Below are 23551 nucleotides of genomic sequence, written 5' to 3'. Positions count from 1 at the left end.
CTCACTCACCCTCACTCACCCTCAAACCCTCACCCACACTCACCCTCACCCTCACTCACCCTCACTCACCCTCACTCACCCTCAACCCCTCACCCTCAACCCCTCACCCTCACTCACCCTCAACCCCTCACCCTCACTCACCCTCACTCACCCTCACCCACCCTCACCCACCCTCACCCTCACTCACCCTCACCCTCACTCACCCTCAACCCCTCACCCTCACTCACCCTCAACCCCTCACCCTCACTCACCCTCAACCCCTCACCCTCACTCACCCTCAACCCCTCACCCTCACTCACAACACATATTGTGTTACAATAGGTGTCACATTTGCGAAAGATAAAACTATCTAGAGATGTAGCATAACGACCAGAGCTGCCATATAAGTCACATAAATACAAAACATGTTGCATTCCAAATGCTATAGGTGTCACATTCGCAAAAGTTATAACTATTGGCATTGTAAATGACAAAGCCATCAATTTAGCAATTTTTAACGACCAGAGCTGCCATATAAGTCACATAAATACAAAACATGTTGCATTCCAAATGCTATAGGTGTCACATTCGCAAAAGTTATAACTATTGGCATTGTAAATGACAAAGCCATCAATTTAGCAATTTTAACAACGAAAAAATAAATAAATTGTCATTTACAAGACCAATAACTACAACTTTTCTAATGCGAAACCTATTGCATTCCAACCCCACTCACCCACGCAACGTCACTCACACACGCAACGCCACTCTCACACGCAACGCCACTCTCACACGCAACGCCACTCTCACACGCAGCGCCACTCTCACACGCCACTCATCCACGCAACGCCACTCATCCACGCAACGCCACTCATCCACGCAACGCCACTCATCCATTTGCAAAACGAAAAAAGTTAAACTCTTCTATTGCGAGACCTATTGCATTTTCAATGCTTGTTTACCCTATGCCCACTCTATTTCCTAGCTAGTCTTGGGTATTGCCCAGCCATTTTGATAAGGGCGCCCAGATCTTATCTCCTTTCTTCCTAGCCCGATGACCCTTATTTATATACAGCGCCAGTTCCAGATTACATATATTCAATAAACGATGAAGCCAAGCGGTATACACCGGTGGGTTCGAGTCTTTCCAGGCTGTAGCTATTAATAGCCTTGTGACCGCTATAGAAACAAAAATCAAATCCCTATATGCAGGTATTAGTTTATACCGGCCATCATATCCTAAGAGCATCAATGGAGCACTAATCTCGATTGTGCAATCCATCAAATCGCACCAAAACTTTTCTATGCTTCTTTTTACTGAGGTCAGGGACCCGCATGCATAAAACATATGTATAATATCTGCGGGGCTTTGTTGACATCTAGGGCATTGATCTTTATCTCGTTTCCCCCACCGAAGAGTTTTGCTGGGGTGTAATATAAATTAAACCAAGTCTTATAGTGTTGGTCTTGAAGGTTTGCAGCTAAGAATATGTTTTCACCCAATTTTAGTGACATATCAATATCTATGTCATCATCCCCCAATTTTAATGCCCATTTTGGCTCAGTTTTATCCACACCATCAGCTATTGTTTCTATAAATAATTTATAGAATTCCCCAATCCTCCCATCTCCCCGATACACCTTAGTCATTAGTGGTATTGCCCCAAGTTCTTCCTGTTTTCTAACTAGGTTCTTTATGCACCCCCTTATTTGGACATATTTAAAGTATGTTCTATTGCTAATCTCGAATTTCTGAGCCAATTCTGTGAATGACCGCCTGTCGAGGTTCTCATAGAACAAGTCCCCAACTCACTGTATGCCTGCTTGTGCCCACTGTTTAGCCATATTATCAAAAACTTCAGCTGGAAAGATCGACGCTCCCCATAGTGGGGTATATCGGTTACATTTCGGGATTTTCATAATTTTACAGATTTTACTCCAAACCGATCTAGCTGCCTTAAAACATCTAGAGTGTTGTTTTTTTTATACCAACTAGATTCTAGCTGTTTGAGGAGAAGCCCTGATGTTTCTTCCCCCAAAGCTAGTTGATATATAGTTGGCAAATTATCCTCACTTGCATAACTATCTACTCCCAATATATCTCCCATTTCTTGCACAAAACTCGCCAAGTAGTAAAAATATAGATTTGGAGCAGCCCAGCCACCTCTATCCCTTGGTAGAGTTAGTGTCCCCAAAGCCCGTCTAGTTGTTTGATAATTCCAGATAAAAATGAAATAAAATTGGAAAAGATTGAATTCATCTTCTGAAAAAAACATGGTGGCAGTTCTAGGGGGATTGCTTGAAATAAATAAAGTATTTTAGGAAAGATCTTCATTTTTAAGACATTAACTCTGCCCACTATTGTTAAATGCAGGTTGTCCAACCGCTGAAGCTCAGTAGATATCTCCTGTAAGACTGGGTCAATGTTATTTGTCCATAGTGTGTTCATATCCGGCCCAATCTTTACCCAGAGATACGTTGCCATGTTTGTCTGACGCTGATCTTGGAGAATTCCCTGCCTAGTACAGATAATCTGCGTCTTTTCTTTATTCAAAAACCACAGTTGATGGACAGAATGTAGAACATTGTCTTACATTCACCCCAGTACAAAGATCTGGGCCTAAATCCATAGTTTTTTTGCACTCCACACCACCCTAGGTCAGACAATGGCGATATGCAAATCAGCCTTGACCCTGTGCCTCATGGGAACAGTCCAGCACGAACTACCAAGCCATGTCTTTCCTATACCGGAGTCACGTATCCAAGGACCGGTTTCTAGCTATCAGCCTTCTTCAGTCTGGATAGCTTGACTCCAGTTATGTGGAGAGCCTGGGACTCACGTCTGAGCATACCCAGCCCACTCGGGGTGAAAATTGCAAAAACCACAGTTGATGGACAGAATGTAGAACAATGTCTTACATTCACCCCAGTACAAAGATATGGGCCTAAATCCATCGTTTTTTTGCACTCCACACCACCCTAGGTCAGACAATGGCTATATGCAAATCAGCCTTGACCCTGTGCCTCATGGGAACAGTCCAGCCTGAACTACCAAGCCATGTATTTCCTAGACCGGAGTCAGTTTACCCCCTTTGGTACCGCTTTTGGCCGCCATAAGTGTGGTAGGGTATGCTCAGACGTGAGTCCCTAGCTCGCTTTGCCACTGGATTCAAGCAAGCCGGGCTGAAGACGGCTGCAATGCCAGAAACCGGTCCTCGGAAGCTTGTTTCCGGTCCAGGGAAGGCATGGCTTGGCAGTTCGGGCTGGACTGTTCCCATGAGGCACAGGGTCAGACTGATTTGCATATAGCCATGTCTGAACTGGGGTGGCAGAGTGGGCTAAAGAACGGTGATGGATTAAGCCCAGATCTTTTGACTGGGTGTGAGTGTTTGATTGGTTCAGATGCTCCGTCCATTACCACCCCCTTTTGTACCGCTTTTGGCCGCCATAAGTGTGGCAGGGTATGCTCAGACGTGAGTCCCTTGCTCACTTTGCCACTGGATTCAAGCAAGCCGGGCTGAAGACGGCTGCAATGCCAGAAACCGGTCCTCGGAAGCTTGTTTCCGGTCCAGGGAAGGCATGGCTTGGCAGTTCGGGTTGGACTGTTCCCATGAGGCACAGGGTCAGACTGATTTGCATATAACCATGTCTGAACTGGGGTGGCAGAGTGGGCTAAAGAACGGTGATGGATTAAGCCCAGATCTTTTGACTGGGTGTGAGTGTTTGATTGGTTCAGATGCTCCGTCCATTACCACCCCCTTTTGTACCGCTTTTGGCCGCCATAAGTGTGGCAGGGTATGCTCAGACGTGAGTCCCTTGCTCACTTTGCCACTGGATTCAAGCAAGCCGGGCTGAAGACGGCTGCAATGACAGAAACCGGTTCACGGAAGCTTGTTTCCGGTCCAGGGAAGGCATGGCTTGGCAGTTCGGGCTGGACTGTTCCCATGAGGCACAGGGTCAGACTTATTTGCATATAGCCATGTCTGAACTGGGGTGGCAGAGTGGGCTAAAGAACGGTGATGGATTAAACCCAGATCTTTTGACTGGGTGTGAGTGTTTGATTGGTTCAGATGCTCCGTCCATTACCACCCCCTTTTGTACCGTTTTCTTTACTCAGGCAGTAGCCTGATCTGCACCGAATTCCTCTGCCATTCTCTCTACTTCTGCTATTGCAATTGTTGGGTTTGATGTAATTACAGCGATGTCATCAGCATATGCAAGTATTTTTGACTCACATCCATTGATTTTATAGGGTTCAATCACTGAGTTCTCAATTATCTGCCTAACAAATGGATCCAGGTATATAGCGAATAGAATTGGGGAGCAGGGGCATTCCTGCCGAGTACCCCTTGCTACCTCTATCGGGTCTGAAAGTATTCCCATCATTTGTAATCTAGCAAATGGTTTATGATACATTGCCTGAATTGCTGTTATCATTTTTTTTTTTTTTTTGAAAAACCTTTATTGACTCAATCAAATCAGTACAAGCGCAGGCCTACAACCACAAGGGCCGGCCGCAAAATCAGGAGATAGAAACAGGAGCATTGCAACTGTTTACGGTTCAAGGATTAATCACGTTGTAATCATAATATGTGGTTGTAGCACAACGAAGCACAAGGATAAGAGAGGTTTAATTTTTATAATATTGAAAAAGAAACGGAGGCTATATCCTCAGAGGCATCACACTACACAATAGACAAGAAGAGACGGGAGGGGCGTATCCCTCCACGCAATCGGGAATCGATGGTAAGCAATAAGGCCGAAAACACACTACGCCCGCCGAAGGCAGGCCAGGAATAAAAGTCAAACACTGGCGAGCAAGTTAGCGAGAACAGCATATGAAAAACCCACCTGTCCAAGACAAGAAAGTAGAGGCAATTGCAGATGCCCGACAGAAAAAGGATAAAAGAAGGAGATGCAGCCAACCCCACTAGGAAGGAAGAGAGAAAGGGACCATAGAACAAAACAAACTAAAATAACAAAACCCCCCCAACACCCGCCACCCTACATCACCGTAATGGCTATGGCCTACCCCACTAACAGCGTGCCTGTCGCCCCAGAATTACCCTAAAGAAAGGAAATAAAGATAAGAAAGGGAGGAAAACAATAAAGAAAAAATGTGAGGAGAAGGGCCGGTGATTCAGACACCCGGTCCCTCCCACCCCCGCATACTAAAATCGTATAAACAGAAGCCATAGAAAAGTACAAATATCAGCAAGCACATAAAACGCAATCAATTACAGTCCCACAAGACGTAGCCTTGGATCACCATTAACCGGCTAGAAGTCCCTCCAAGTCCCAAACGAGGTCACCCCTGGCCACTTCTGATAATAGTAGAAATGTTAAACAGCCTTGCAGCCGGGAGACAATTCGATACAAAAGGTTCAATCGTTCCAGGCAAATCAAGTAGCGTCGCCGCCCAACATCGTCCCAGCCACCGAGAAACAACTGACGATGCATGGCGGAGGTCAGAATGCAACAATACCCAGACCACCAACAGTTCCAAGTCCAAAAACAGGTCCGCCAAGCACGGAAAGGAAAGCACAGGATGCTGGAAGCACCGCAGCACAGCCCGGGCCCCACACACCATGGATCGTTGGAGCCTCTCCACTTGCTGGTCAGAAAAAGGCCCCGATGAGACAACCACCTGTGGAACAGGTGTGACGACAACCAGCTCAGGAACCAAATCCATTTGTGCCCCCAAGACTGTAGACTCAGCCGGGGAACATGACACTGCGGCAGAAGGAGACTCATCGGCACCGACTCGGGGGTAAACCACTACGCCACAAAATGGCGGGTCAGCAATGGCGACGATCCTTCCCTCCAAGTCCCGGGATCTCCGAAGCAGAGCAGTCCGCAGGGTTATCAGTGCAGCCAGTATGTGGCTACGCGTAAGCGTTTCCCCATGTAGCTGAATTCCGGGGGTCTCAAGTGCAGCGGTTTCTCCGTCCCCGGGAGGAGTGAATTCCGAGGCGCCATCCGCCATTTCAGCCATTTCGTTCTCCGTCACTTCCCCTCCACCTCCGAGTCCAGTCGGACCATCAGAGTCAACAGGTCTCACGGCTGGACTTCGACATTCGGCGCTTGGTGCAGAAAGGAGAGTCAACAAAGGCCTGGTGCGCTCCCCGCAGCTCGCCGGGAGCCAACCGCCGGTTCCCGGACGGGACTATTAACATGGCCGGGCTTCACACCCAGGGGGAACCGGGCGACACGGCCTCTCTCCGGCTCGGCGATATCTCGGGTTCATGGGGCAACCCACTATTGGGAGTGGGTTGGTACCAACTCTCCCGGCTCGCGGCTCTCTGGCTCCCACTGACCGGCTTCTCATCCAAACCGGGGCCGCCAACACTACGAATACTGACGGGCGATCTCTGCACTCGAGGCCCCGGCGTCAGCGCCACGAAGGCCGGCAAGCAGATGGGGACAGTTCTTCGGATCTACTGCACGGTGGAGCCCCAGAAATAGATGGTAAGTGATCGCTTCTCTTCAACAGCTTAGATCGACAAGCCTCGCTCAGGATTATCGTCAGGATAGACGTGCGGGGAGGAAGGGCCCTCTGAGCCAAGCGTTCATGCGACTGTTCCGATCGCCATCTTGGCTCCTCCCCTCGCTGTTATCATTTTTGGACCTATCCGTCGCTCCCCTAGAGCCCCCAGAGATATTGCCATTTCACTCTATCAAAAGCCTTCTCTGCGTCCAAGAGAATCACAGCCAGTCCATCCCCCCTTGTTGTCGCTAGATCTAGCAGAGATATTACTCGCCAAGTGTGGTCTGTTGTTCCCCTCCCTGGCACAAATCCATGCTGCCAGGGTGAGACCAAACTGGCTATGTTTCTCTGGAGTCGAGTTGCCAAGACCTTTGAATAAATCTTTGCATCTGAGTGTATCAGCGAGATGGGTCGATAGGACCCTGGTGCTGACGGGGGTTTCTCCTTTTTATGAAATATGATTATATCTGTGTCCTTCCATGAGTTAGGCGGGATCCCTCGATATTGAATGTCTAAAAAAAGATCGTGAAGCCAGATCGCCCTGAAGTATTTTGTACAACTCTAATGGAATTTTGTCTGGATCAGCGGCCTTTCCTGAGGAGAGAGAGTTTATAGCTAAGACGGTCTCCTCCAATGTAATCTCATCTTCCAGGTCTGAACGTGTATCCAAATCTATCTTGTTAAGCTGTGTATACTCCCTTTCAACAGTTGGTAAATCATCAAAGGGAGCCTGCTGGTATAGTTTGCCGTAATATTACTTAAAAACTTTCATTATTTTATCAGAAGATGTTTCCATTTGCCACTCTGTGTTTTTGATTTCAGTTATATTATTCCTGTTGGCCTTTTGTCTGATCCTAAGGGCCAAAAGCCTTCCCTTCTTTTCTCCATATTCATACATCTCTTTTCGGTGCGTCTGATATTTCTCAGCTACCTGCGTTTGAAACACCTTATTCATCTCTGCTCTGGTAATTATTAGCTGATTTTTAACTGTCTTTGATCTAGTGCCCTCCCCTTGAGATATTAATTTAGTGTGTTCTGTTTCTAACTGTGCTAATTTAGTCATTAGGGAAGTAACCTGTTTTTTCTACATTTTCCGCTGTTGACCCACATAACTTATTATTTCACCCCTTAAGCACCCCTTAAACGTATCCCACACAGTTATACGTGAGGCACTATGCCGGTTAATTTCGAAGAATCCTCTAGCCCATTCTTTAATACATTTAACAAAATTCTCATCTGTCAACAGTTTCCTGTCAAACAACCAGGAGCTATGTTCTTTTTCCAGGCCCTGGCTCTCTATTTTGAGCATAAGCGGATTATGATCCGAGAAGATTTGCAGCAATTTATTCATCTTTGCCCCCCCCAGTAGGTTAGCCGAGATCAAGAAGTAATCTAAACGAAAATATTTTTGATGAGGGTATGAAAAAAACGTATAGCCAGAGTCAGACTCCTTCTTGGCTACCCATACATCTACCAAGCCGTGACTAGCCTTAAAATTGTTTATAGCCTGATTGACCCTCGGCTTTCTCCCCTTATATTTCCGCCCTTCCACATTATAACTTTCAGAGTGTATATTAAAATCGCCACATACTATTACTGAATTTGGCCATGCAGCAGGTTCTAACTCTAGCTCTTCCCATAGCTCTGGGTCATCTTGATTTGAAGCATACACAGTCACTATAGTTACACCAATACTCAATAATACAATGGCCCACCTACCCCATTTATCCGCCATCGTCAGTTTAATATTGCCTACTTGACGCTTGACAAATACTGCTACTCCTCCAATAATCGCGGTTTGTAAAGAGAATACTGCTAAATCATATCCTATCACTTGAAGGATACCCCGGTTATTCCACGAGACATGAGTCTCTTGTAGGCAGATAAGTTTTGGGGCTAAAAATCACAGAATTTCAAATACTTTTGCTCTTTTATTCCTATCATTCAGGCCTGCAACATTAACTGAGCAAATCTGTAGATTATTCATTAATTCTTATAACATTGTACCATCTCAATATTTCCACCCTCTTTCCTCTGTTCATTCCTATATTATCCAAATTCCTAGTCCTATTCGATACCATGTATCTGAAATGGCCATTATTCCCCCACACCTCTCCCCCACCATTCCTGTCCCCCAAGCCCCCTCGTCCACCCCTCCCAACCCACCCATGAAAGCCTCTAGACCTTAGTCTAGTGGTGATGTTGCAGCGCTTGGCGTAATCCTAGTGTTCCCCCCAATTTCTACCATGCTCATCCATAATAACATAATCAAATCATTAGGTAGTCCATGTACCCCAAAATGTGCAAAGGGGCCTAATAAAACCCACAGCATATAGTCAGGAAATCCATATGACTACCCTTCTTCATTCCATACCGCCCCCTGTACCTTCCCACATCCCCTAGTTCACCACATGATACCTAAATCTAAAGCCTAGCCTACCCATCCTATTTTTCTCAATAGCTCATCCAAAAATTATTTTGCTTTGCTTTCTGAGGTAAAAAAACCGGACCGTATCCCCAATTACAATTTTTAGTTTTGCGGGATTCAGAAGGAATGCCTGCCCTCCCTTTTCCTGAAAGGGGCTGATCATCTGGAGTAACCTCCACCGTCTCTCCACAGTCACATGGCAGAAGTCCGGTCTCGTAAACAATTCGACATCCCCCACCCGCCTTTTGCGATCTGGTCTAGCTTTCTCAAAAATACTTTGGCGTAGGAGAAAGTTCCCAAAGAAAACTAACCCGCCCCGTGGTCTCGAAGTGACACCAGGCTGTTGTTTCTGAGTTATTGGGATCTGGTGCGCACGTTGGACTTCCTAGTCCCAGTTCCATCCTTCGATCTCAGGAAATGCTTTAGCTAGCAAGTCAACCATATATGGACGGATATCCGCCGCGCCTTTATCTTCCGGGATTCCAAGAAAGCACAGATTATTTCTTCTTTGGCGATTTTCCTGGACTTCAAGTTTCCATTTAATATCCACAAGTCTGGCTTCATGGGAAGTAGTCTGCTGGTGTGTTGCCATCATCTCAGTCTCAATACTACTCGTTCTTGTTTCGAGAACTGTTAACCTATTCGAAGTCTCCTTGCATACTTTGGCTACTTTGCGCACTGAGCCATGAATCTTCCGAATAGCAGCCTGGGATCGTCTATTATCCGGTTTAGATTCATCCCGGTGTGCCGTAACAGACTGCCGTCCAGGGTTGCCGTATTTGCTGATTCCATATTGGGAGGAGCTCCAGGGTTGTGTCCTACCAAATAGCTAGTGGCTGAGTAGTCCCAGTTTAAATCTTGTGTCCCCCTCTTTATTCAAGCCGTTTTTGTCAGTGAATTGGCTAGCTTCCGTAGCATTGAAGCAGAGTCCCTCCCCCTAGTATCCTGCAGGGTTTCGCTGTCTCCCTCCATTTCACTACAGCTGTCACTTGTTAGCCCCACCTGTGACCCCATCAGTGACTCAGCATCCTCAGAGAGTGAATAATAGCAGTCTGTCGTCTCAATGTCTGTCTCTTTCCCCAGATGGATTTTCTGCGCAAAGTGCTTAGAGCGCATAGGGACTGGATTGTCCAATGTCTTTCTTGATACCTCAGTTTTCTTTTTTAACCTAGAGCTCAAGTTTGCATTTTTAGTAGGGGGCTGGGTTGGTTTTCCATTACTTTTCTTCTGACTTGGATGAGTTAGAGTTATTCGACTGAGCCCCCCGGGGCCCCCCTTGCCCTGCTTGCCTTTGCCCTTTATCGATTGCTGTTGAGGCGTCTGGTCGCCTCCCTCCTGTACTACTCCTGCATCAGCTCCCATGTTGCCAGCATTAGTTTTTGCCCCAGCCTCTTCATTTTGCTCTCCCCAGGCTCCTAGAACCTCCATACGAGCCTCCTCTCCCACAACTGCACTCGTTTTATCGGGGGTTCTGTTGATCCTACCAGAGTACCTGGCATAGTCAATAAATCCCAACCGGGCATCAACTCAGCTGCAGCCGTTATCTTGGCAAGGGGCTCTGATGCAAACTCCTGTCTTACAGGATCACTTTCCACCGCTGCCAGTCCTACCAGCATCCCATCGAGTGTTACCTCTCTCGGCTGCTCCTACTTATCGCCGGGCACCTCCCGCGCTTGTTGCTTCTCTCGGCTCTTCGTTAGCATCTCCATGATGCTCGGACCTGCCGGAGGCTGCTGGGGCGTTCCTCTTCCTGGGAGGTCCGTCCGGGTCGAAGTCTGCACACATCGCCCGGGCGGTTGCGTAGTCACTCCTCCTCCAATAGCGGCACCATCCTCCAGCATACGGGAGGTTTTCGCCGAGACGCCGTTCACTTTGCCCGCAGGGGAGACATCATCTGCTGATCCCTCTGCTCCAGCCTTGATTCAGGCCTTCGGCTTCATCGCTGCGTCGTCCGCACACAGCTCCTCCAGCCGTACACCCGAGAAGACACTACGCTCGCAACTCGCTCCACACCAGGTCAAAACCTAGCAAGCCCGCCAGCAGCAGGTAAGGGCAGCTACCCTCGCAGTGGCCTCCAATACTCTTTTACACCAAAGTATCTCCTCCGCTCTATTCTCCAGATGCATCTCTTGTAAGTCCGATCAGGGCTGGGACAGGGGGGTGCTCATACTCATCGGGGGGATATCACCAGATCACGCCATCGAGCTAGTGCAGCAGCCTAGCCTAGCCTGCCGCCATCGGCTCTCCTCGACAATCTGCCTGCAAATTTCCACTCTTCTGCTTGTGTCCAACAACTGAAAACCAGGAATTCAAATGCAACACTACTAAACAGAAACAGAAAGACAATAAGTAACAGCACGGGGCAGGTAGTGTAATGACGTGATAGAAATGAAGCTTACCAGTAATGTAGTGTTTAGGAAAAGGAACATAGCCCAAAAATAGTAGAGACTGACTACCAGGAGTCAACCTAGTAAAGAATATCAAAAGGTGCAAAAAGTGTGGGCTAATATATCTCGTATCTTCGTAAATGCAGGAATTTGCGATATAGGCAGCTCAGGGTACTGCCAGAGTAAAAATAACAAAGACTCCCTAATCTCAGGAGTTAAAGGATTCCAGAATGCACAGCTATCACACATATACTAAATGAGAGCGTAGTACCCCCCCTTACATCAGGAGAGCCCACTTCATAACTTCATTTAATGCCAAACGTGATGCCCCTTCAGGGAAATGCAGATGCTCATAAATCACCCCCAATTATTGAGCGAAGTAATATGTGGGCTATACACACAAACAGACATCTGACAATCATACGTGCACAAAGCGCGTTACCCCATTGTGTAAGGTGCTCGTCTTTAGCTTCTATCAATAGGGAAATGACAAGGCCCCGAATGGTGAGAAGCGGTCAGCCAGAAACAGGTGACGGAGTGACCCCTACATGGACCACAAGGCTATATGGAGTAGCTGCAGTAGGCGAGGAGGCGAGGAGCCAGGAGCTCGTGGATCCAGCTGCGGCCACCGCGAACGCAGAAGTGACGCAGTGATGATCTGGACGGGAAGGAAATGCTTGGAAGGCTAAAAAGCAAAACACTCCTCCCATCCGAAAGCAGGAATTTATCTCCCCTAAAGCTCCGCCCCTCGCACTGATGGCGGCCGGGAAAGAGTGATCCTGACATCAGCGGCCTTATCCATTGAACAGATTGTTGCAGCTACAAATGCTGAAAAAGACATATTTAAAAACATAATTTCAGCACAATCATGGAGACAAAGAATTTGACCTCTGAGTGAAGATATTTAATTTCAAAAGTATCTAAATGCCCAAGATGAGTAGAATGTCACTAAAGAAGGCATTGTGCTAAGAGGCTCCAGGACTGTCATACTCAAGAGTCTAAGACAGCCAGTCATTGAACTCTCTCATGAAGGACATCTTGGCATTGTCGCCACCAAAAGAGCCCTGGGAGATCAAGTGTGGCTCTCTTGCTTGGACGAGAGAGTTGAGAGGGACTTAAAGGAGTGTCATTTATGCAATTGTCTTTCCCCTATCCACTAACCATGTCTGAACTTCCTGTACATGCATGGGAAAGAGTGGCCGTAGTCTTCTTTGGGTCCCTAGCAAACAGACGTCATCTAATGATGGTCAGAGTATTCCTGTTTTCCTCTGGTAAAGGCAATGTCATCAACAACCTACGACAAAGTCATTGAGCGGCTGAAGGACCTATTTGCAGTATGGGGCATTCCAGACGTTCTCAAGTCTGACAATGGTGTCTTGTGGCCTCAGGCATAGGGTGTCATGGAACTTTTAATGGGAACCCTAAAATGAATGATCATGTGATTCGATGGAGGGAATCGAGCTGAGTCAGGCCTTATGGCAAGCCCATCATGCCTATTGTTTAACTCCTCACTCCACCACCGGTGAGAGTCCGGCCACCTTGATGTTTGGGAGAGCTATAAGAACCAAATCATCACAGTGGACCACTGAACGAACCCGGAATGATGAAAAGGTTGGTGCTACTGGCACAGCTAACATCAAATGAAGACATATGGTGATCAATCTCAGCTAACGCAGGAGATCGTCGTCGATGAAGGTGACTGGGTTCTTGTCAAAGTAAAATTGAAGCGAATAACAGATTCTCCGTTTGCCGTTGAACCTCTCAAAGTTACGCATAAGGGACACAAGATAACGGCGCAACATCCCTGAAAATCTATTACAAGGGATTCATCACATTTCAGACATCTGTCTCAACGATCATCGGGCCCTGTAATCTCAGATGCAGCTGCTCCACCTGAAGACCCAGATCAGGTTTTAAATTCTGCATCCTCGGTGTCCACTCTGGGTGCAATTCAATTACCTCATACCACGTGGTCTGGTCGAACTGTGCGAACATCTCGATGACTGATCTAAGAAATGTATTGGTGCTGTTATATACCTTTTTATTTAACCGCATGCGCGCTGCGGCTATTTCGCGCTGCGCGGCTTTTTTCCAAAAGCCGCGTTACATGACGAGCTCAGCTCGTCATCAGCGTGCGAGCGGCGCAACTGATGATGAGCTGAGCTCGTCATCAGCGCCGAAGGGGTTAACAAGGGGGACATGCAGTGTCTTGGGACTGTGATCACTGGGACACCCTGGCTGTGGGTGGACTCAAGGAAAGAATTACATAGTCATTTGGGAGGTGTTAAGGAGTGGTTATTAATGGTTGAGATGATTCGAAGTTCAGTTTCAATGTTGTACGCTGATGAATAAAGACGTTGGCTACGAGCTCTGTGAGTAGCGCGTTATTGTGCATGCTCCTGGGCAAAGAAGGGCGAGAAAATTAGGTTAAATTATGCTGTTTCAATTGTTACCACTATTACTGAGTGGCAAATGAAGGATTTCCTTATAGTTATTCCTTGTAAAACATTGGTTCCGGTTGTAGAGCTGTCACTGGTAAGTGCAGCTCTCTAAGCTGTGTGAATTTCTGCTTTGCAATCAGATAAATGGCCCATATAGTACAAATAGCATGGCCTGAACTTTTGGCACAATTATTAATACTTCATTGTGGTGAAGAATCAGCCTGAAGCTCTCACAAGTCAGTTTCACATTAGCTGCATTGAGATAGAAAATACTAACCATTTTTGCGAAGCACATTTCTACAAGTGCTGTTTGGCTGGTCTCACTCCAGACAGAGGTGAAGTTAAAAACACATTAAAAAAAAACACAATTGAAACACACCATGCAGGTGAATTTCCTTACAATAAATTAGAAAGGTAGCAGTTCTGCCCGGGAAACATCCTTAACAACGAAGTTCAAACAACGGCTTACCTTAACAATGAAGTCTTAACAACGAAGATTCACATTCAACGAAGTCCTGAACCACGACTTTTCAATGAAGTCCTTTACAACGAAGAATCAGACAAATTACGAAGTCCACGACAGGCTTTCGTCTTGTTTTTATCCGAGAAGTATGCGAAGTACGTCACTTCTCTCCGCCCTCCTACCCCTCATCTACACTTTGATTGGGCAGTGTTGGAGTTTTACGTCACTCATCTCCGCCCAGCACTACCCACGCCCGATGTTTAGTCAAAAGGAAGTAATCTCTGTGTTTTAAAGATCCTTACATGAAAAGGAAGGAAGGACACTGTAGTAACACACACAGTTCCCTGTCTTTAAGCTTATCCTGCTTTCTTTCCAGCCAATTGAAAGTATATACTAACAAGCATTTACAATGCAATGGTTTTGCCTTTGTTAAAGTTTGAGCTATTGGCATTGCTCTTGACATTATTTTTTTTTTTTTTTTTTTTAACATAAATAAATGGCATTGTCATTTACAATGCCACTAGCTTTATCTCTCGCAAATGACACACACAAACACCCACAGAGAGCCCCCCAACACACACTCAGAGGCCCACCCACACAGAGCCCCCCACACACACAGCCACACAAAGCCCCCCCACACACACCCACACAGAGCCCCCCCACACACTGCGAGCCCCCCCACACACTGCGAGCCCCACACACTGCGCTGAGCCCCCCCACACACTGAGAGCCCCCCCACACACTGAGAGCCCCCCCCACACACTGAGAGCCCCCCCACACACTGCAAGCTCCCACACACACTGCAAGCCCTACACACACTGCAAGCCCCACACACTGTCTGGCAATGTATATCAGGCCCTCCGAGTTCCATACAGCTTTGGAGAGAGTTATTCTGCAACTGTTCATTATAAAGAATATATTCTTTCCCAACTATACATTAAAATGATATTGCAAGACACCTGCAGTTCCAAGACCTTTTTAAGTAACCCGCTTTCGGAGAGGAGGATAAGAGGTAGAGGGGTAGGTGGATGGAGGAAAGCATGGACGGAGAGGAGGATAAGAGGTAGAGGGGTAGGTGGATGGAGGGAAGCATGGACGGAGAGGGGAAAGAGAGGTAGGGGTAGGTGGACGGAGGGAAGCATTGATGTAGAGGAGGAAAGAGATAGGGGTAGGTGGATGGAGGGAAGCATGGATGGGGAGGAGGATAAGAGAGAGGTAGGTGGATGGTGGGAAGCATGGTCGGAGAGGAGGATGAGAGGCAGAGGGGTAGATGGACGGAGGGAAGCATGGATGGAGAGGATGAGGTAGGGGTAGGTGGATGGAGGGAAGCATGGATGGAGAGGAGGATAAGAGGTAGAGAGGTAGGTGGATGATGGGAAGCATAGATGGAGAGGAGGATAAGAGGTAGGTGGATGGAGTGAAGCAGGGATGGAGAGGAAGATAAGAGGTAGAGGGGTAGGTCGTTGGAGAGAAGGATGGATCGACGGACAGGGGATGAATGGAAAGAGTTTAGATTGAAGGGGTGGGTGAGAGAAGGGTGGACGCAGGGATAGGCGCAGAGAGGGGTGGGTGGATGGAGCTAGGGATGGCTGGGTAGAGAAGTGATGGATGCCTGTGAGAAGGACAGATATGGAGAAGGAAGGGGAGCAGGTTAGATGATGGAGGGAAGGAAAGAAGGGAGGAGAGATGGGCGGATGGAGAAAAGGAAGGATGGGTTAGTTATGGATGGAAGGAAGGAGGGGAGAAGACAGGCACATAATAATAGAAGGAAAGAAGGATGCACGGGTGGAAGAGGACTGAAAGAAACCGGATAGAAAGAAAAATGGAAGGGTGGATGGAAAAAGACAAGAATCGAGAACTGGAAGGAAAGACGGCCCCACACCCTGCTCCCCAGACGAGTGTCGACCCCACCCGCCGGTTCGGTGTCACATCGGGTATGTTCCAAGTGGGGAGCATTTTAATTGCCTTGTGACGCCCCTCAAGAAAACTAAACCCACAAGCTCCAGAATGCAAAGATGGTTCCATTGCTTGGAGAACTCCCCAGGCGTGAGGAGGCTAAAGTGGGTGCAGGGTACCTTCCGCCCTCCCCGCCCTGCTTACCCGGTGGCAGCCTCTGCGCTGAGCCCTTCTGCTGCTCCCAGTACCACCTGAGCTGGGCTGCCCGTGTGGACAGACTGCCCTCTTCCAGCAGGTCGTCCATCGGCGCACGCGCGTCCATCCCGGGCCCTGGCACCGTCCGCGCGCCCGGGGGATCCGACTCCTCTTCCCACCGCCTCTGCCGGGAAATGCCGCCCCCTCAGAGAAAGTGAAAGCACCCGCGGCCGAGTGGGCTGAGTATCGGTGGCCCACGCGCACATGCCAACCCTGAAAAGCCCAGGCTAATTTTAGAAGTGGGCTTGCGGTTAATTATCCCGGCTTCCCCAGAAGACAAAGAGAGAGCGTGTGATCTTGTGCATCGTCCCGCAGCGCTGCACGAAAGTTGCGTGCAAAGCAGTGCACAACAAGAGTTTTTCAGTGAGAAGGGAGAAACAGCAGGCTGGAGCAGGAGGGGGTGGTTCCCACCGGACCACAGTTCATTTATCTGTAATGTCAAGAAATAGACTAAACAGCATTTTATCTTGACGTGTAAAAGACAAGAATCGAGAACTGAAAGGAAAGACGGCCCCACACCCTGCTCCCCGGACGAGTGTCGACCTCACCCGCCGGTTCGGTGTCACATCGGGTACGTTCCAAGTGGGGAGCATTTTAATTGCCTTGTGACGCCCCTCAAGAAAACTAAACCCACAAGCGCCAGAATGCAAAGATGGTTCCATTGCTTGGAGAACTCCCCAGGCGTGAGGAGGCTAAAATGGGTGCAGGGTACCTCCCGCCCTCCCCGCCCTGCTTACCCGGTGGTAGCCTCTGCGCTGAGCCCTCCTGCTGCTCCCAGTACCACCTGAGCTGGGCTGCCCGGGTGGACAGACTGCCCTCCTCCAGCAGGTCGTCCATCGGCGCGCGCGCGTCCATCCCGGGCCCTGGCACCTCCGCACACCCGGGGGATCCGACTCCTCTTCCCACCGCCTCTGCCGGGAAATGCCGCCCCCTCAGAGAAAGTGAAAGCACCCGCGGCCAAGTGGACTGAGTATCGGTGGCCCACGCGCACCTGCCAACCCTGAAAAGCCCGGGCTAATTTTAGAAGTGGGCTTGCGGTTAATTATCCCGGCTTCCCCAGAAGACAAAGAGAGAGCGTGTGATTTTGTGCATCGTCCCGCAGCGCTGCACGAAAGTTGCGTGCAAAGCAGTGCACAACAAGAGTTTTTCAGTGAGAAGGGAGAAACAGCAGGCTGGAGCAGGAGGGGGTGGTTCCCACCGGACCACAGTTCACAGTCAAGAAATAGACTAAACAGCATTTTATCTTGACGTGTTCCAGTGGCTAAATTGGCAGCTCAAAACCCAGTGTAATGGGAGGAATACTTGCAAATAGTATAGCCGCGGACAAACGCTCGGGGACCGGAGGACATGGACTCAAGAAAACAAACCCAAACGAAACTCCGCCCACCGCACATTTAACAACTCCGACGGCTGCAGCAGTGTAATCGGGCCCGGTAGAGGAGAGGCCACCTCCAAGACAAACGGAACCACGCCAGGGAAAAAAACGCGGGAACGCCCCCGAATCTGGTCCGGCCTTGACGGACAGATCCGGCTCCCAATGGCTAGCCTCCATTTATGGAGCTAGCCAATGGGAGCCGGGGGCGGGTCATCTATCCCACAGTATACTCAAAAGTTTTTTAGCGCATGCGCACTACGTGCGCACTTGCAGGCAAAACCTAAAAATTAGCTTATGCATAACAAACATTTTAAGCACCTCTGATGTCACCCTGGTGCTTACATTATCTTATTTTCAGATACTGTTAGGTGATCAAATACATAGTCGCACCTTATAGATATAGCAATCATTCAATAATATATAGTAAGAGGGGTAAAACGTAGCAAGTTTTTTTATGGAAACTTCAGACCAATGTTGCCACCTATCCTAAAAGGGTATAATATATTGTGATAAAAAACGATGCATTATACCATTTGAATAGAGGAGCTATCATTTACAAGGACTGCAATTTGAATTCTGCACTTACAGCTTGTTCATCCTCCAAGAAGTGACAGTCAGTAACATGGGTTTCTGATTTAGGGCAGTTTGTTTCCTTAATAACGAATTCCACAACATATAATAGATCCACCTCAGACTGAAAGAGAACAAATGCATTTGTCAATGATATTCAAATGAGGGAACACATCAAAGGTACTAGGCAAAATGTTACATTTCATTAAACCATATTGCGTACAATTTGTGAAATTGCACTTAACCACGTTATACATTCGCCTTAGAGAGGAACCATATTTCCCTTTTTTCACTGTACAAGGATGGTACCTACCCAACATCTATTATGGTAATGATCAGTAGAGTTGCTGCAGTGAAAGGCAAATTTTCATTGTAATTATAAACCCCACATTTAAGTTCCCTTTCACTAAATCACACATCCTCCATTGTGTCTCCAATTATGACCTGCCAGAAGGATAATTTGGTGAGGTAAGTGCTGACAACTCAGGGCCCGATTACAATGTGGTTAGGAAAGCATTCCCACCTAGGGCCCGATTATGATGCGGATAGGAAGGCCTCCTAACTAGATTTTCTCCTTCCAAATTGGATCGGAAACGTGCCTTCCTGACAGAGTGCACGATTACGATGCAGTTAGGAACATATGCTCCCATAGAAGTCAATCGGAGTCCAACCAAATTGTATCTGGAAGCATCCGGATGCAACTTACTCGGTCGGTTGGGCTCTCCTGATCCGAATCGGTTGGAAACCATTTCCAAACCAATTAGTTCGGGAAGATTTCCTAACTGCATCATAATCGGGTCCATAAGGTTAAAATAAGAATTAGTAAGACTTCCTCTTTACAATATCCAGAAATTGCAAAACTGATGTGTCAAGTTCTCAAGTAAAAAACAGTCTTGCTGTTTTGTTGTGCTTGGGCGATTAAGTGTGGCAGCTTTGTAATAATTGTGCTTCCTGCTCCTGGTAAGGGCGTACCTCTGTCGTTGTATCCCCTGGTGTACTGTCAGCCCCCCTGTTTCATTCTGTATATCCCCGTTCTGTTGGTATTGTAGTTGGTAGCATAATATTACTGTTCCCCTGTGTTTTCAGCGCCCCCGCCCCCTGCCGCGCTTCCCGCCACCTCCCCGCTCCCCGCCCCTCACCTCTGCTGCCCTCCCCATTCGCCGCCCCGCTCCCCGCCTCCCAGCTGCCCCTCCCTCGCCCCGCCCCCCCACTCTCCACTTATGGCAGAGTGGCCTACGCGCAGCGTTGACGCGCAGCGGGCGCGCCGATTGTGCGCCGAAGGCGCGCCAAAGGTAAGCCCATCTGCGCCCGTCCGCGCCTGGACCGCGCCTAGTGCCAGGACCCCTGGCCCCCACCGACGGAAGCCAACCCGACGGACCTACGACGCCACCGACCTCAACGCTCTCAAGACCGGCCGAATCCCGGGATGCTACCGAGCAACACCGAGACGCACCCACGGACCCTTCAGCTGCCACTCCTGCAAGTTCACCTGCAACCGGACCCACGCTACACCAGCACCCACCAAGCCGAACTCCAGCAGCACCCACCTGAAGTGCATCCTGCTCAACACCCGCTCCGTCCACAGACACGCCGTCGAGCTCTGGAACCTGCTCGACACCACAGCCCCAGACGTCGCCTTCCTCACGGAAACCTGGATGAACGCCTCCTCAGCGCCCCACATCGCCATCGCCATCCCGGACGGCTACAAGATCATCCGGAGGGACCGCATCAACCAGACCGGAGGAGGCATCGCCATCATCCACAGGAACACCATCCGCATCTCGACTAACACCGACGACACCCTCGCACCCACCGAAGACCTGCACTTCCAGATCCTCGTCAATCCCAAGACCACCCTCAGAGGCACCCTCATCTACAGACCCCCGGGACCACGCACTCAATTCAGCGAAGACATCGCCGACTTCATCAGCCCGCACGCCCTCCCCTCCACCGACTACATCCTCCTTGGAGACCTCAACTTCCACCTGGAGAACAACAACGACCGCAACACCACCACCCTGCTGGACAACCTCGCCAACCTCGGACTCAAGCAACTGGTCAACACCCCCACCCACTACGCTGGACACACGCTCGACCCGGTCTTCTCTTCCAGCAAGGACATCGCCTTCAGCCACGCCACGGGACTCCACTGGACGGACCACAGCTGCGTCCACTTCAGCTTCAGGAGAACCACGCTCCACCATCACCAGCTACAGGTTCCCCGCAGAAGCTGGAACAAGATCACCACAGACCAGCTCGCCACTGCCCTGAGCAAGAACCCCCCCACCAGCACAACGAACCCCAGCCAAGCGGCCACCAACCTCACGAAATGGATCAGCAACTGCGCAGACGACCTCGCCCCTCTGAAGACCCCGCCCAGCAGACCCAGCAGCAAGAAAGCCCCATGGTTCAACGACGAACTCAAGAGCTCCAAAAAGAACTGCAGAGCACTCGAGAAAACCTGGCGCAGAAACCCAACACCAGACAACATGACTGCCCTCAAGCTCGCCACCCGAAAACACCACCAACTGATCCACGCCACCAAGAGAACCGCATTCAAGGAACGACTTGACAACAACGCACACAACAGCAAGGAACTCTTCAACATCGTGAAAGAGCTCTCCAACCCCAACGCCGGAAATAACGACATCACCCCTTCGCAAGACCTCTGCAACTCCCTCGCCTCCTACTTCCACAACAAGATCGCGGACATACACAACAGCTTCAGCACTCAACCGACGCACGCCACGACCGAACCACCGCCCCCCACAACCACCCTCCACGCCTGGACACCGATCACCACCGAGGACACCGTCCACACGATGAACTCCATCCACTCCGGTTCTCCGACAGACCCCTGCCCTCACCACGTCTTCAACAAGGCTGACGCTGTCATCGCACCCCACCTGCGGGACATCATCAACACCTCCTTCGACACCGCGACCTTCCAGGAGAGCTGGAAGCACGCCGAACCCAGCGCTCTACTTAAGAAACCATCAGCCGACCCCACCGACCTCAAGAACTACCGCCCCATCTCGCTGCTCCCGTTTCCGGCTAAAGTCATCGAGAAGACCGTCAACAAGCAGCTGGCCGCCTTCCTCGAGATGAACGGATCCCTCGACCTCTCGCAGTCTGGCTTCCGGGCCAACCACAGCACCGAGACCGCCCTGATCGCAGCTACCGATGACATCCGAGCCCTGCTCGACAACGGAGAAACAGCGGCTCTCATCCTCCTGGACCTCTCCGCGGCATTCGACACTGTCTGCCACCGTACCCTAGTACAGCGCCTCAGCAACGTCGGAATCCAGGAGAAGGCACTGGAATGGATCACCTCCTTCCTCGCCGGAAGGACACAGAGAGTCCGCCTCCCCCCGTTCAGATCGGAGGCCACCGAAGTCATCTGCGGCATTCCTCAAGGCTCCTCGCTCAGCCCAACACTCTTCAACGTCTACATGAGCCCCCTCGCAGCCATCGCACGCCAGCACAACCTCAGCATCATCTCCTACGCCGACGACACCCAGCTGATCCTCTCCCTCACCAACGACCCCGCCACCGCCAGAGCCAACCTCCACGAAGGGATGTCAGACGTAGCCAAATGGATGTCGAACAGCCGACTGAAACTGAACTCGGACAAGACGGAAGTCCTCATCCTGGGATCAATACCCTCCGCCTGGGATGACTCCTGGTGGCCCCCCGCCCTAGGCAGCGCACCCAAACCAACAGACCACGCACGCAACCTGGGATTCATCCTGGACTCCTCCCTCTCCATGACCAGACAAGTCAACGCCGTCTCCTCGTCATGCTTCAACATCCTGCGTATGCTACGTAAGATCTTCCGGTGGATCCCCACCGAGACCAGGAAGACGGTCACCCAGGCCCTCGTCACCAGCCGTCTGGACTACGGCAACTCCCTTTATGCCGGAACCACCACCAAGCTCCAGAAGAAACTCCAGCGGATCCAGAACACCTCAGCACGACTCATCCTGAACATCCCACGCCGCAGCCACATCTCCGGACACCTGAGAGACCTGCACTGGCTCCCGGTCAACAAGAGAATCACCTTCCAGCTCCTCACCCATGCACACAAAGCCCTACACAACCAAGGCCCAGGTTACCTCAACAGCCGCCTCAACTTCTACGCTCCCAAACGCCAGCTTCGATCGACCAGCCACGCCCTCGCCGCCGTCCCCCGCATCCGAAGAGTCACCACAGGAGGAAGGTCCTTCTCCTACCTGGCCGCCAAGACTTGGAACTCCCTTCCGACCCACCTCCGCCTGACCCAGGACCACCTCGCCTTCAGGAAGCAGCTCAAGACCTGGCTGTTCGAGCAGTAGCGGACCCCCTCCCCCCAGCGCCTTCAGACCCTCCGGGTGAGTAGTGCGCTATATAAATGCTTTGATTGATTGATTGATTGATAATTAGTTTCCTTTAGAAGTACATTTTAACTTTCATTCTCAATGTGGACTTCATAGAAGAGACAGCAATCAGTCTTACTCTTTTAACAATGCATATATGTGAGAAACTGGGTTGTTGGTTGAGTGGGCTGTTAACCCTGCTCAAACAACAGCCACGAACCAGGGTGAACCACTAAAGTCACTAAATGAACCCGTGCTTACTCCTCTGGTACATTGGTACAAAGCAGCCAAGATTTACCTAGAAACAACATATAAAGTAGTTACGCAGCACAGAAACAGGAATAAAGTGAACAGACAACACAAGAAAAATCCCACACCAATTTAGAAAAATAGAGAACATATTAATAAACTATTTGACACCAAAATGTCAAACATCCAATCAGTATAACTGGAGTTATGATGTTTTAATGTTTAAGGTAGAAACTAGTCACAAAATATCAAAACGCCAACTGCAGGCATCTAGTCATGCGAGTCCGGATCAAAGTAAAGAAAAATGGCCGACTGGTGGTAGAGCACAGATTGGATACAGGAATTGGAATGGGTCTAGTGGGCACTTACTATTTGAGTTAAAAGAAATTCCAACAAAAAGTGTCTGAGATGGTAGAAATTCAGTGGTGCAATCTTTTATTTTTTTTATATATATTTTTATTAATTATAACACAAGAATGGAAATATACACATCGGGCATCATTCGGAGGAACATATCGTAATAGCGGACGGGCAAATCAATTAGGAAAATATACAACAAGTACAAGCATCTGAAAGATAGCAATAGCGGTGTAGGGCAGAGGTAGAACAGTACGTTACTGGTAACCTAAGCTCACCCGGAATACAGGATATGAAGACCAGACACTC

The 23551-nt window shown here is 49.3% G+C and overlaps 1 protein-coding gene across 1 annotated transcript in view; it reads right to left on the bottom strand.

The window, feature by feature from the left end:
• The window catches only part of LOC144790678 (fetuin-B-like), a 217393-nt gene that overhangs the window by 97492 nt on the left and 96350 nt on the right, over positions 1 to 23551 (bottom strand). The window contains exon 5 of the mRNA XM_078665403.1: positions 18298 to 18405. Coding sequence (XP_078521529.1) covers positions 18298 to 18405 — 108 coding nt within the window. The remainder of the gene's footprint in view (positions 1 to 18297; positions 18406 to 23551) is intronic.

This window comes from Lissotriton helveticus, chromosome 11, assembly GCF_964261635.1.
Source record: "Lissotriton helveticus chromosome 11, aLisHel1.1, whole genome shotgun sequence".
In the NCBI taxonomy this organism is placed as follows: domain Eukaryota; kingdom Metazoa; phylum Chordata; class Amphibia; order Caudata; family Salamandridae; genus Lissotriton; species Lissotriton helveticus.
The sequence above is the reverse complement of the archived record's forward strand: the minus strand, read 5'-3'. Positions and strand labels throughout refer to the sequence as shown.